General features: G+C 49.0%; 1 protein-coding gene across 2 annotated transcripts; it reads left to right on the plus strand.

The window, feature by feature from the left end:
- The first annotated feature begins 5,178 nt into the window (after positions 1 to 5,178).
- AIRIM (AFG2 interacting ribosome maturation factor) lies at positions 5,179 to 6,809 on the plus strand. Of its 2 annotated transcripts, XR_015260766.1 has the most exons (5): positions 5,179 to 5,450; positions 5,527 to 5,706; positions 5,785 to 5,903; positions 6,056 to 6,185; positions 6,305 to 6,809. XR_015260766.1 is itself a non-coding variant. In XM_086764199.1 (4 exons), exons 1-4 carry the CDS (start codon positions 5,188 to 5,190, stop codon positions 6,343 to 6,345), a joined length of 603 nt encoding a protein of 200 aa, XP_086620325.1. In that variant the 5' UTR covers positions 5,179 to 5,187; the 3' UTR covers positions 6,346 to 6,809. The 2 variants fall into 2 exon arrangements, 1 of the variants encoding a protein (XP_086620325.1); XM_086764199.1 differs by lacking the exon at positions 6,056 to 6,185.
- Positions 6,810 to 14,590: the final 7,781 nt, after the last annotated feature.

A 14,590-nucleotide genomic window follows, 5' to 3' on the forward strand; every position in this document is an offset into this window, starting at 1 on the left:
AGATTAATAATTAAAAAGAAACAAACCACCACCACATGTGAGGAAAAGAGTAAAAAAATAACAAAGAGAGAACAATAAACCCCCAGAAAGAGAAGTGATAAAACTGAAAACAATTGCAAATTATAAATTAAAACAACTGAGATTGGAGTGAGGTGCAGGGAAGCAGGTGGGAGGTGTCAGTTTGGGGGTGGTGGGGGGCAGGCATCACCCCAGGGTCTGCAGGCAGAGGGGTTATGGGGGGGGCAGGGTCAAATATGGGGAGGCAAGAGCAGGAGTGGAGGGGGGAGTGAGGGCACAAGAAAGGAGGGCAGGGGGTGTGGGGGGGGGCAGTCCCAGGGGAACGTTTCAGCGGAAAGCATTTGGGAGGGTGCAGAGACACAGAGAGGGTCAGGCAGGACGGACATGAGGTGGGGATGGATGGAGACGGCCCGGAGGGGTGTGGGTAGAAAGGTGCATGGGGGGACATGCGGGGGGATGACTTACACCACGGGGTCCGCTTGGGATAATCCACAGCAGACAACTCACCTGGGATGACCCGCAACGGATAATCCACTCCAGGTAACTGACTCAGACCGGGTAATCCACACAGAGTAATCCCCAGGACTGTCCCTCCATCTGCTGGCCCTTCACCCCAGATTAAGGTGGCGTTTTTCTTTTTTTGCTTTCCCATAATATTAAAATCTGTGGTTTTGGCATTTTGCCAAAATATTTCATTTGGTGGTTTTTGGGCATTTTTCCACAACATAAAAATTGGCAATTTTTGCTTTTGGTTTTGTGCATGGAAGTGGGGGGATGTGAGGTCCCTGAGGCTTGAAGAGGGGAGAATATGAACTATAAGGTAGAGGGGGAACAAAAAGGAAAATAGATCCTCCCTGCATAGCAAGTTTGGGTTTCCTACCACTAGGCCAAGGTGTGAGAAAATAAGACTCTGCCTCCCTGATGAGATCCTGCTTTCCTTGTTCTGATGTGTAACCTGGGGAGCACCTCTGGTCTGTGATGGAGGGGTGCAGCAGACAGTACTGAGTACTGGCTGTATACCTTCATTAGACAACAGCACTACCCTTGTTCAGCTGCCATCACTGGCTCAACTACTGGATATGCGCCCTGAACAGAAAACTGAAATGTAGCCCCGAAAAGAGCAGTTGAGGAAAGGAAAGAGACTCAAGTGGCAATGTACCTCTCTTGTTGAGGTCTTGTTTCACAGTTCAGTGCTATGTTGCTACTGCTGGGGATGCTGAACAAGGGGCAGCTATGGGTGGTGGTGGGGGGAGATATTCCTCCTCCCCACGGTGCCCCCTTCCTCCCCAGGGTGTCCTCCCAGTCTCAACCCCTACAAGGTGTCCCCAACCTCCCGAGAAACCGCCCTGTCCCCAAATGTCCCCCAGACCCACTCCCAGGGTCCCTCCCTGACCCCAGGATTCTCCCCTCCCCCATCCTGAGACCACCTCCAGCTCCAGGGTCTCCCCCAGCCTTGAGACACACCCTACCCAGTACAACAGGTGCCTGGGGAGACACTGGGAAGAGCAAGCTCTGCCATCTTGGGGTCCTGCTGGCCATCATTCCTGCTCGAGTCTTGCACCATGCTCTCCTCCTGGGGGAGTCTCCACAGCCAGGGCAGGTGGGGGCCCCCTCCTCCTCAGGGAACCCCCTCAACTTGTCCAGGGCCCCCCTGCCACCTCCCCAGGGTCCCCCAACCTCTCTGACGTGCATGGTCATGTCCCACCCCCCACCCTCCCCCCACTGCAGTTTGAACTCCCAGGGTGTCTGTTACGGATTTACGCATGCTGGTCATCGTGGCACGGGCCAACCCTGGCATCCTGTTGGTCCGAGGAGAGGTTTCCAATTCCTCTCTGATGAGTTCTCAGGTGCCAGCTCAAGCTGGGTGCCTGCAGAGAGGGATCCCTGCTCCAGATCGCTCCCTCCCCCCACCCCCCATTGTATCCATACCACCCACCACTCAATCCCCAACTCCAATCTCTTAATTCTGGTTGGTGGTCTCTCAATTTCTTACTGGGTTTCACTTCTGCTGAAGTGACCTCATTCTCCTGGGATTGGACCTGTTGGAGTGGGTCCAGAGGAGGCCACAAAAATGGTCAAGAAGTCTGGAACTCCTCTGCTATGAGGACACTCTGGGAGAGTTAGTGTTGTTGGCCTGAGAAGAGAAGGCTCCGGGGAGATCTTACCGTGGCCTTTCAATACCTAAAGGGAGCCTATAAGAAAGATGGGGACAACCTTTTTAGTAGGGCCTGTTGTGACAGGACAAGGGGGAATGGTTTTGAACTAAAAGAGGGGAGATTCAGACTAGCTACAAGGAAGAAGTGTTTTACATTGAAGGTGGTGAGACACTGGCACAGGTTGCCCAGTGTTAAGAAAGTTCACAGGTCATCCAGGCATCCAATGTTAACCCTATGGTTCGAACCCTAGGTATCCCATACCAGATTCTTAGGTATCAAATCTTAAGAAAATAATTTATTTAAATAGCACAGCCAGGAAAAAGCAGCTTTAGCTGGGTGCCTGTGGAGAGGGACCGAGAACAAAGAAATCCTTGGACAATTATACCCTTACAATCTATGCACCCGCCCCTCACAGACTCTTCATGTGCCCTGCACGTGCCTTTTGGTCCAATGGTAATTACTGGTCTGTGGTCTTCTAACACCTTATTGGACTCCTTCTCTGTCTCTAGACAGACCGTTAACTGTCCACATCTTGTCCAGCCGCAGCAGTCCACAACAGCTGCAACTTGTCAAAATAAGAACTGCCAGGAAAGAGGGGATGAAAGGGGAGATCAGTCTGTTGTCTGTTGTAGCTTCCTTACCTTCTGGTTCGCGTTGATCTCAGGCCTCAGTTAAATTACTCACAACTGCTGCAGCTAAAGTTCTTCCTTGAGGTTTTCATACTTGTTTACAACCATCCTCTTTATAGTGGTCATAATCACAATTATCCTGTACATCCATTTGCTGAGCTTTTTAATCTCCTAAAATTTTCTGCAGCATAGCCAATTTCTTTAATTTGAAAGATACTTTGTGGGGCCATACCGCTGCTCCTTACACAATGCTATTGGTTGGGTTTTGTTTTTTTTTTTTGTTTTTTTTTTTTTAATAGATCTGCAGTGCCATCTATTTCCCTCCAATTTTCTAGCACCTCAGTTAAGGGCATTCCCTTCTCTGCGCCAGGTACATTCCCCATATCTGTATGCCAAATCTGTGTGCCTTACGCCGATCAGGCCGCACACACCTATCCTAGCATGCTTCTAACATGGGAGTTTAACCCTCTCATACTGAGAATACTTAAAATTCAGTAGCAGAATTTCAACATGCAGCGATGCTTAGAGTTTAGTAGTGGAATTTTAACACTCACCAGTCAGCACCTCCTGTCTCCAAAGTTCCCAGGTGAACTCACCTGATGCCAGCAATTGGACATTTGGAGATGAGAGAGTCTAATGTCCTGTAGTGTCTGTCTAGAGTTCCATCTGCGTCTCATCAACTGTTACGTAAATTACACATGCCAGCCATCACAACAGGATTCAACTCTAGGTTTCTGCATAAGCCGAAAGATAGATTCCTTTATGAAAGTACTTTCTATTAATAGCACTACAGCTCAAGCTGGGTGCCTCCAAAGAGGCCCTTATAATCCAAGTTCCCCACTCCTCATGTGATAGTTTGGACCAATAGTAATATTGTCTGGGGTCTTCATGCCTTTTATTGGTTTGATTTGTTTGCTGTTTCATTACTAAGTGGTTGCTAAGTGGCCATCCTCTTATACAATATCACATCCTCTTAGGTCAGTTTTGGCTGATTCTGTAGTTAGCTAGCTTTGTCTAGTGTAGCTATTAATGTTTAAGCTCCCAGCTCTATGTTTTAACTAACTTTTTCTACAACAGCTGCAAGTATGCCTCACCTATGCCCTGCTGTTCAACCAATTTATAAATGCTTTAATTTACTGAAAAGTGTATGTGCTTTCAAGGATCTAGGAGTGAAGCAGGTAAGGAAAGACCAACAAGGAGCAGTATGAGCACACAAATCCTGTATCGGATACAACAGGCATCTCTTACTCTTAAGTCTTAAAGCAGCATTTATGAAAGTAAGTAATTTCTGCTATTGCAATGCACCTACAGACTCAAGAAACCCATCATTTCCTATAGAGGTACACAATGTCACCAGAAAAGCTTAATATTTATGCTAGATACCTACCATTGCTGCCTCTTGCAACACATTATGGCCACAAGTTGTACCAGAGGAGGTTTAGATTGGACTTGAGGAAAAACTTTTTCTCTCAAAGAGTGGTAAGGCACTGGAACGGCCTGCCCAGGGAGGTGGTGGAGTCTCCGTCCCTGGCAGTGTTCAAGAGGCGGCTTGATGAGAAGCTACAGGATATGGTTTAGTAGCTGTGGCAGCAATGGTAGTGGGAAGACGGTTGGACTAGATGATCTTATAGGTCCCATCCAACCATGTGATTCTATGATTCTATGATTCTATGATTTTTGCTTCCTCCTTTAGCTAAAAAGAACTTTTCTTTAAATCAACACATATCTAAGACAGTCTACATAGTATATGTAGACATACTTCAATATGTCACCACGAGGGTGCCAAAAAAACCCACAAACCAGCTTTCTGGGCAGCAAGTGAGCAGCCTCAAAGAGAGCAGCACTTCCAAAAGGCCCACAGGCTGCCTGCATGGGGACTCCAGACAGACAAGATCCCAGCTGCTCCTTTATTACCACTGTTGTTTATTATCTAAGGGAAAACGTGCCCCAAGCAGCCCGGTACCTCCCCCGATCCCGTCCCCTTCATCTCGCTGACCGCCACCGGCAGCTGCAGGATCTCCATATCGTACAGGTTCTCCACCTCCTCGACGAGGCGCTGCCCCTCCATCCACAGCCGCTCGAACCAGTTCCTCTCAGCAGTGACGGACACGACTCAGCCACCGCTCCGGCCCCAGGGCCCGCTCCCCCGGCCGCCCGCCCCGCTCCCGCCGCCGCGGCCCACCCTCGCGGCCGAAGCCGCTCGGCAAGGCCGCCAGCTCCCTGCTGAACGCGCTCCCCCTTACCCGCCTCCGGCGCAGCAACCATCCCGGCGGGGCGGGGCGGGGCGCGGTTCGGCACCTGGAGCGCCACCGCCCCCCGGCCAATCGGGACGCGACGCAATGACGCGGAGGGCCGGGGGAGCGCTTCCGGGTCGGTGGACCGTGATGGCAGCGGTAGCAGCGGTGGCAGCGGCGCTGCGGGAGTGGTCAGCGGCGGCCGCGCAGCAGGACGCGGCCTGGCGGGCGGCACTGGCCGTCTGGGCGCCGCTGCTGGGCTCGCTGGCCGGGCTGGCGGCGCAGATGCAGGCGGCACGGCGGCTGGCATGGGGCGGGTCGCCGCTGTGCGCCTTCGGCGAGCTGCAAGCGCGGCTGTGGCAGAAGCAGCGCAGCGCCGCCGAGGCGCTGCTGGAGCAGCTTGGCGGGCGGCGGTGAGGCGGCGGCAGCGGGGCCGGGCGGGGCGGGGGCGCGGGGCCGCAGCTGAGCGCTCCCCGCTTTGCCGCGCAGGGCGGAGCTGCGGGCCGTGCGGGATGCCGTGGGGGCCGGCGTGGCCGGCGTGCTGCGGTTGTATGAGGAGCGGGCAGCGGAGCTGGGCCTGTCGGCGGCCCTGCGGCGCGGACCACGCTGCCCGTCGCTGGCCGACGCACTGGAGGGACTGCAGGACGTGGAGCGCTACTACCGGCACCTGTATCCTTCTGTGGCAGGGCTCTCTAGGTAGTGCTGGCAAATGCCTTTTTCTCGTTGTCATCCTTACTGGGCACGAAGGTACCTGGAGAGCAAGCTGCTTCTCCTCCGCATCAGTTGTGACAGCCTGGCGGACATGGAAGCCCTGCCACAGGCTTGGGAGAGGATTTTGGAGCACTACAAGGAAGACCTTGTTCAAGGTAGTTCTGCTTACAGCAGACCCAAAGTGCCTTCCGTTGAGCCCTGTGCAGCTGTCTCAGCTCTGGAGACAACACCCAGGCCTGGTGTTGCTTGCTGTGTTGGTCTCAGTAGCAGTGGGTGACCTTGCTCAGTTTGCATTTGATCTTTTCAGCCTGCTCCAAGAGTTCTTGAATTACTTCAGCTGTAAATACTCACTGTCACACCCTGGGCAAAGCTGGAAGTGACATCTTTCCTCACAGTGTAACAAAGGGCTTGGAGATCTGTTTCACTTAATCTACTCAGTTAGCTTCACATACATTTTTCTTTATTACTTTTAGAAACAAGTTAAATGTTTGTAGGTACAGAATACAGATAAAATGCATTAAGCTAATGGGGTTGGTTTTTTTTCCTTCCAACTCAGATACACTTCTTAAGATCTCTCTGTTTGTGGACAACCAGTGAGAGCTGTGCTGCTTACCAGGCTCCTGACAGAAAACAGGAGGGACTGACGTTTGGCCAGCTTCTATGAGAGTTTGGCATGTTCTGAGAGGACCACAAAAAGGACAATGAATTAGGGAAGCTTTACTGGTGCTTTTTGGAACCTGAATGAGTTGGATACTTGGCCTCGGCAGGAGATCCTTTGACTGTTTCATTTTAAAGTGGAAAGGGACTTCGTGCCTGAAGAAGAGGCTGAGCTGAACAAGCCACAAAGAGTAATCTTCAGCTACAGAATTCATCCTTTCTTTGCCTCACATGGATATCTTGTATACTGAGGAAAATGTTGAGACTAACTGACTTGAGGTATGCTGCAAATAAGTGAGTGTAACATAAGGTCCAGCAATCTGATACCATGTCAGAAAGATGTTTAGGTATTGTCCTTACAAATAAATAAAAGATGTCAAATCAGGGTTTAAAACCAGCTTGCACGTCCTGTCTCTGAGCAGTGTCTGCTTTCATCGTACTTGTACATTGAAGAGGGAGGAGCAAATTTGGCTTGAAAGTGTAATTATGGAGGTGCATGGATGCCTGAGTCCTGACACAAGCAATTTTCAAGTATGTTAAGAGTATGTTACTCTGAAATTTATCTCCTGTGTTTAGGTTCCAGTCAGTGAAGTAGCATAAGTAAACATTATTAGCGATTGCCTGCTGCTACTGTTCAACCCATGCATCTTCCCTAGTGACATCCCTGACTTCTGATTTTAAGGGAAGGACAGGTGTATGGTGTGGAATGACACAGATCACAGTAGATTTATGCGGACACTCTCCTAGCTATCTCTGACAGCTGAGTGCTGATGTCTGCAGAGGCCACCAGTCTGAAATCCATCTGACAAACAGGCTGATTGTTTTAGTATAGCAAAGAACAAAGGTAATAATCTTTCATCCATCTCCTGTTCCTTTTCTGATATGGTTTTGAACCTGCAGCTGAAGTGCAGACACGTTGCCTGCACTGGGAGTGTGCTGCCAAGCTATGCGACTAATGGCAAGCATGCACGCACTTCCATCACTGCTGATGGCTGTCACTGCAGTGAGTGACCTGCACAGCTCTGGTTTAACTTGAGAGCACTCAAGTGGGAAGGCTACTCCTCTTCAGAGGCCTGGGAGCCTGCATGGTTGAGTTAGATACCTGCACTCCAATGGCAGGGATATCATTAGGTGATGCTGTCCCAGCCTCCAGCTCCAAGGAGCCAAAGCAGTCTGTCTGCAGAAGGCCCTGCTCTTACTCCCCATGTCTCTCCTTCATCCTGAAGGTCCTTAGCTCACTCCCTTGTTTCTGCCCATGAGCTTTCCAAGACTAAGCTGTGACATAGCCCACCGTTAGCAAGCTCTGGCTGCTGTCATCAGCAAAGGATTTCAGCATCTGAGTACTGAGATGGGAGAGAGGTGCATGAAAAAGCAGCAGCATCCACCTGGCAGGCACCAAAGTCCTCTCCAGCTCCTGGGGAAGCTGAATGCAGAGATGGGGAGTTCCAGCCTGTATGATACCTGAGCAAGGCCAGTGGCTAAGGGCAGTATCAAGGGCTCAGAGACTAACTGGCTAAGATATACCTAACCATAAAAAGTCTGAGTGCCTTTAGTTTTGGAGGAAAGCTCTTAAAGTAGTATTGCATGGAGATATGTCTTTCAGGAATGCAATAAAACAAAGTTAGCAGCTAGAGCTACCTTGCTAAAGTAAAATTTTCAGGAAATACAAAGCTCATGCTTTGATTTTCAGCTTTACCTCCTGCTAACTTAATTTGAAAATAATTATTCTTCACTTACAGGCAAAGCACAAACTAAAATAAGTTACTGATTCTGAATACCCACTAACATTTATAGAGAGCATCTGACTTTATCTGGTTAGTTTGTTTTTTCATGTAGGGTGAAAATTAGCTTCTGATGTAGTGGTGTGTCTGCGCAGTTCTTCAGAAATAGGGACCTGCTGTGAGTGACTCCAAATGTTTTTTAAAAGAAACCCAAAAGTTCTACATCAGTATAAACTCATGAATTTCAAACAGATTTCAAAATCTAATTTACCAACAGTCCGTAGTTAGGAAAAAGGCAAAGGATTTGGCACCTGAATTTAAGTGCCAAGTGAGCTGGAGGTAGAAATATGTGATAAAAAGCTTAATGAGTCATTTAATAAACCAAGCATGGGTTTCACAAGCCCCTGTGGTTTTCATGCTTACTCTTTGAGGCTTTCATTTTGGCCTGAAACAGAACTCCTTTGTGATTTTGCAGGGCCCAAGAGGCTGCACAAGTGCTTATCCGCTCAAAAATAAACCATTCTCTTCTACATTAATTTTACGTGTAGCTCTTCCTAGAGCTCAGCTATATACACACGTTAGTGTTTCTCTAGTGCTCTTAACTTTATCACAGCATTTTCCCTGTTGAGTTGTTGGAGAGCTCAAAGGAGGACAAAATCTGCTAAACCTGTAGAGGTCCATTGAGTAGGGGCACATCTGGCTGAGAAGCAAGGATGTGCTATCCTGCAGTGCAGGTATGCTTAGCACAGGGTCCATTGTCTGCCCTTGCAAAGATGAGCACAAACAGTTATTTGGCCAGCTCTTTGCCACCATGGGTTATCTCTTGTTGCCACACTCAGCCCCTTCTATTTCAGTAGACCCTCTAGGGCTGTCTGGTCTGCACTTCGCACTTCCACAGAATGGAGGCTAGAGCTTTTATATTTTTTAGACAGCCATGCTTTTTTTTTTTTTTTTTTTTTTGACTCATTGGCAGCTTTATTTTCACTAGAACCACTCTCCAGGATACATGCAGATGACAAACAAACATCTACATACATTTTCTCAAGCCTATGTTTAGCCAAGACTTCCTGACCCTATACATGCCAAGTTGAATATTTTTGTTAAGAAGTACAGCAACTCATCTGTCTTTGGGAACTGCCTCATTGCAAAAAAGGAATTATTTTTTTCCAGGCCATTTCTCTAAACAGTTTTAAAACTGCAGTTGTGCCACCAAATCTGCTTAGGGTCCCTCCCAGCTTTTGACTGTCCTTAGATTTAACAGGCACATGCTCTATTCCATCTTCAAAGAGCAAAAACATGGCATACTCTCAGACCCAGAGCACAACCGGATGTCCACACAGACCTTGCTGTTTTGATGAGGAGCCACTGAGCATCCCAGCAAGCACAGCTGCATGCACCAGAGTAGTTTCACCTACACTGTGAGTTACTGATTTCAGTGAAAGTAGATTCTGAAGCTTTAAATTTAAAACTGTATCTTGACACTTCACCATAGTAGAAATGATCAGTAACTAGAACTCTACAAAAACATAGCAACACAAATTCACAAATTGCAAACCCACTGCAGCAACAGCTTCAGAAATATTTAGACCAGAAAAAGAGAAGAAAAACAAAACAAAACAAAACAAAAAACCAACTTCATCTCATGCACAGGAAAGTGGCAGACAGAAAAAGGGTCAGGATTCATAGACCTTGCAAAACAAACCAACCACATTCTCCTTCTATTCCTAAACCCATCTGTTAGGTATAAGCATTGCAACGCTACTATGGTAATACTGAGAGTGGGGAACAACAGCTCAGTCACTCATGCTATTTGCATAGCAGGACACATAGATAGAGGGACATGTTTTTCCACAGACAACCCTGAATTTCCTGAAAATGTATGTTTCCCAAAAACAGCAATTTGGAACATACTGCCAAACAACATTTGGCAATAAAACTTGGATGTATTTGACATACACAAGTTTTTGGTAAATTGCTATTTGCTTCTTGTTGTTGTTCTTCCTTCAGGCACCTCCAAGACAGAACCAAAAAACCCCATAAGCTAGTTGTAGCCACCAACAGCGCTTGCCCTTCCATACCACATGCTAGCTTGCTCTCTTACAGTGCTCTACTGGCCTCCTCCACTGCCCTTTGATATGCAGCTGGTCACTCTGCATCTGACATTAAAAAAAAGCAATATAAAACAAGTCACACCAGCTGCTGCTGGCTACTCACCCAGAGATGGACCATATGGTCCAATGCAAAGTAAACTGGGCAGATCAACATATTACTGCAGCACAGTATTGCTACAGTGCCCCACACTCTACCATTGTTACACTCCCAGGCAGGACAGCTCCAACCCAAATGCACACACAGACACTACCAACATGACCAAAAGATGCAAGAAGACCACACACAAGAATCATAGAATCATAGAATGGTTAGGGTTGGAAGGGACCTTCAAAGGTCATCTAGTCCAACCTCCCTGCAAGGAGCAGGGACATCCCCAACTAGATCAGGTTGCTCAGAGCCTCATCCAACCTGGCCTTGAACGTTTCCAGGGATGGGGCATCCACCACCTCTCTGGGCAACCTGGGCCAGTGTTCTACAACCCTCAGTGTAAAAAATGTCTTCCTTAAGTCCAGTCTGAATCTACCTCCCTCTATTTTAAAACCATGACCGCTCGTCCTATCGCAACAGGACCTGCTGAAGAGTTTCTCCCCATCTTTCTTGTAGGCCCCCTTGAGGTACTGGAAGACCGCGATCAGGTCTCCCCAGAGCCTCCTCTTCTCCAGGCTGAACAGCCCCAACTCTCTCAGCCTGTCTTCGTAGGAAAGGTACTTCAGCCCTCTGATCATCTTTGTGGCCTCCTCTGGACCTTCTTCAACTGGTCCATGTCCTTCTTGTGTTGGGGGCTCCAGAACTGGACATAGTACTCCAGGTGGGGTCTCACCAGGGCAGAGTAGAGGGGCAGAATCACCTCCCTCGACCTGCTGGCCACGCTCCTCTTGATGCAGCCCAGGATGCTGTTGGCCTTCTGGGCCGCAAGGGCGCATTGCCGGCTCATGTTGAGCTTTTCGTCCACCATCACTCCCAAGTCCTTCTCCTCAGGGATGCTCTCGACCTATTCTCCGCCCAGCCTGTATTTGTGCCTGGGATTGCCACGACCCAGGTGCAGGACCTTGCACTTGGCCTGGTTGAACTTCATGAGGTTGGCACGGGCCCACCTCTCCAGCCTGTCAAGGTCCCTCTGGATGGCATCCCTCCCTTCCAGCGTGTTGACGGCACCACACAACTTGGTGTCATCGGTGAACTTGCTGTGGGTGCACGCTCCCACTGTCCATGTTGTCGACAAAGATGTTGAACAGGGCCGGGCCCAACACGGACCCCTGAGGGACGCCACTTGTGACCGGTCTCCACTTGGACATTGAGCCATTGACCACCACTCTCTGAGTGCGGCCATTCAGCCAATTCCTTATCCACCGAGTGGTCCGTCCATCAAACCCATGTCTCTCTAGTTTAGAAAGAAGGATGTCGTGTGGGACAGTGTCAAAAGCTTTGCACAAGTCCACGTAGATGATGTCCGTTGCTCGTCCCTTGTCCACCGATGCTGTAACCCTGTCACAGAAGGCCACCAAACAGGTCAGGCACCATCTGCCCTTGGTGAAGCCATGTTGGCTGTCACCAACCACCTCCTTGCTCTCCATGTGCCTTAGCATGGTTTCTAGGAGAATTTGCTCCATGACCTTGCCAGGCACAGAGGTGAGGCTGACCGGCCTGTAGTTGCCCAGGTCCCCCTGTTCCCCTTTTTAAAAATTGGGGTTATGTTTCCTCGCTTCCAGTCATCAGGGACCTCACCAGACTGCCACAACTTCTCAAATACGATGGCCAGTGGCTTGGCAACTTCATCCGCCAGTTCCCTCAGGACCTGCGGATGGATCTCATCAGGTCCCATGGACTTGTGCACCTTCAAGTTTCTCAGATGTTCCAGAACCCGCTCTTCAAGTACAGCAGGTGGTTCTTCATCCTCGCATCCCTCCTTGTGCCTTCCACAGCTTGGGTGGTGAGACAAGAGCCCTTATGGGCGAAGACTGAGGCAAAAAAGTCATTGAGTACCTCAGCCTTCTCCATGTCCCGGGTAACCAGGACACCGGTTTCCTTTTGGAGGGGGCCTACATTCTCCCTGGACTTTCTTTTGTCCCCTACATACCTATAGAAGCTTTTCTTGTTGCTTTTTATTTCCCCGGCCAGACTAAATTCTGTCAGGGCTTTAGCCGTTCTCACCCGATCCCTGGCCACTCACACAGCCTCTTTGTAGTCCTCACAGGCTACCTGTCTCTGCTTCCAGGATGACTCCTGGCAGGAAAACATCACTAGCCAAGAAGCCCTACAGTGCCATGACAGCACAGTACTGATGCTCTACAGCAGCTCTGGAGAAGAGTTGAACACCACAGCCCATAGTAGAAAGATGCCACCAGAACTAGGATGATGAATGTGCAAGAAGCTGGGCTCTAAGACCCAAGACTGTAAGGAGATGGGGAAGAAACCCCCAGGAGAGGGCCCCAAGAAACAGAACTTTCAAGAGAAGAGCTGCTGACACAGCTAGATCACGTCTGCAAAGATGACGATCCAGAAACACCTACAGTGCAAAACACACAAGACAGATACATGCTTTAAGCTTCAACTGAAGCGTTTAACTGGCACTATGCTGATGACGCAAGGCATTTAGTACCAGTGGATGCCTACTGAGGTGCATGCAGGGCTTGCCAAGCACTAAGAGCAACAGGGTTATCAAGACCTGATGAAGGCATGGCATAGGACACAGAACACAGACTACACTGCAACACAGACACAGGCTGGAACTGCCCTGCCTGGAACGTGCTTGCGTCATGTGGAACAGACCCTGCACGCTCTGTCTGTGCCCAAACACAATTGATCCTGAGCAGCTCTCTCCACAGCTCTGACTTTAAACCCCCTGTCTACCCCACCCTCTAATTCCTATTCTTCCCTGACCCTGACACAGCATTTGCCCTTCAACTTAGTTTTCAGAGTGACAGGGGGTCAGAACCCATCCTTAACAAGGACTACAGCCTCTAACCAGAATGTTCCCTGCAATCACCAGGTTCCTTTTCACCATCTGCAGTAGTAGAGCACCATCAATCACTGCTATTCAGCCACCACAGACCTCTTACAATCACAGAACAGTTTGGGTTGGAAGGGACCTTTAAAGGCCATCTAGTCCAACCCCCCTGCAAGAAGCAGGGACATCTCCAACCAGATCAGGTTGCTCAGAGTCCTGTCCAGCCTGGCCTTGAATGTTTCCAGGGATGGGGCATCCACCACCTCTCTGGGCAACCTGAGGCAGTGTTCTGCCACCTTCATTGTAAAAAAAAAATTCTGATTTCTAATCTGAATCTACCTCCTTCTGGTTTAAAACCATGAGCCCTCGTCCTATCACAACAGGCCCTGCTGAAGAGTTTCTTCCTATCTTTCCTGGAAGGCTGCTCTAAGGTCTCCCCAGAGCTTTCTCTTCTCCAAACTGAACAGCCCCAGCCCTCTCAGCCTGTCCTCACAAGAGAGGCGCTTCAGCCCTCTGATCATCTTCGCGGTCCTCCTCTGGACTCCCTCCTACAGAAGAGGACTATCATTTCTTCCTCAAGAAGACCCTCCTGAGAAGCATTGTGTCACTCCACTGACGTTCTCCACTCTGATTCCACAGTGAGACGGTGTTGTGGTGCCTAGAAAACTAGAGTGACAAAGTGGCCATTGTGTTCAAAAGGAGTCACCAGCCATTATACTTCTCTGTTCTAACTAGCCTCACCTGAAATCTTCTGCTACTTCTGAGGACAGCCCTCCACTACAAAACCAAATTGAAAACATCACTAAGTTGCCTCATGCTACTTTGCAATTTGACCCTAATCTGGCCAACACCCTCACCTTTTCAGACTGCTCATCAGCATACAGCTTTGCCCCTCCAGGAGCGTATGTAGCACCTACAAAAAACAGAGAGAAAGAGCACATGCCTTGTACATCCCTTACTTCTTTAGGATGCAGAGGAACTTTGGATGCAAGTGTAAAGAACATGCTTGCCCTGACCACCATTATGTTCTCTTACCTTGAGTTCTACAGAAGATTATGATCACCCCTACTTTCATCACCTCCAACAGATCCAGTAAGCAAACAACATTCCTGCTACAAATCCAACCTGATCTAGTCAAAGATGTCCCTGCTCCTTGCAGGGGGGTTGGACTAGACGACCTTTCAAGGTCCCTTCCAACCCTAACCATTCTATGATTCTATAAGGACAGCCAGTGGGTAGAAGTATTTTACTCTGCCTTAGGTTTACAGCATGCCTAGCCTAAGAAATAGACTGTTACTATGAGAGAGTGTATCTGCTTTTTTACTATGACTGTGCATATCACAGCAACGACATAAACAGGTAGGTAATTTAAATTTGCTTTTACTCTGACAAACACAAACTTTTT

Source organism: Chlamydotis macqueenii, chromosome 20, assembly GCF_036417535.1.
Source record: "Chlamydotis macqueenii isolate bChlMac1 chromosome 20, bChlMac1.mat, whole genome shotgun sequence".
Taxonomy (NCBI): domain Eukaryota; kingdom Metazoa; phylum Chordata; class Aves; order Otidiformes; family Otididae; genus Chlamydotis; species Chlamydotis macqueenii.

Excerpts from the sequence above, each read along its gene's own strand:
- AIRIM (XM_086764199.1), top strand. The coding sequence starts at position 5,188 with ATGGCAGCGGTAGCAGCGGTGGCAGCGGCGCTGCGGGAGTGGTCAGCG. Across the intron at positions 5,451-5,526 it reads GAGCAGCTTGGCGGGCGGCG|GGCGGAGCTGCGGGCCGTGC; the intron begins GTGAGGCGGCGG and ends TTTGCCGCGCAG. Across the intron at positions 5,707-5,784 it reads GAGCGCTACTACCGGCACCT|GTACCTGGAGAGCAAGCTGC; the intron begins GTATCCTTCTGT and ends CTGGGCACGAAG.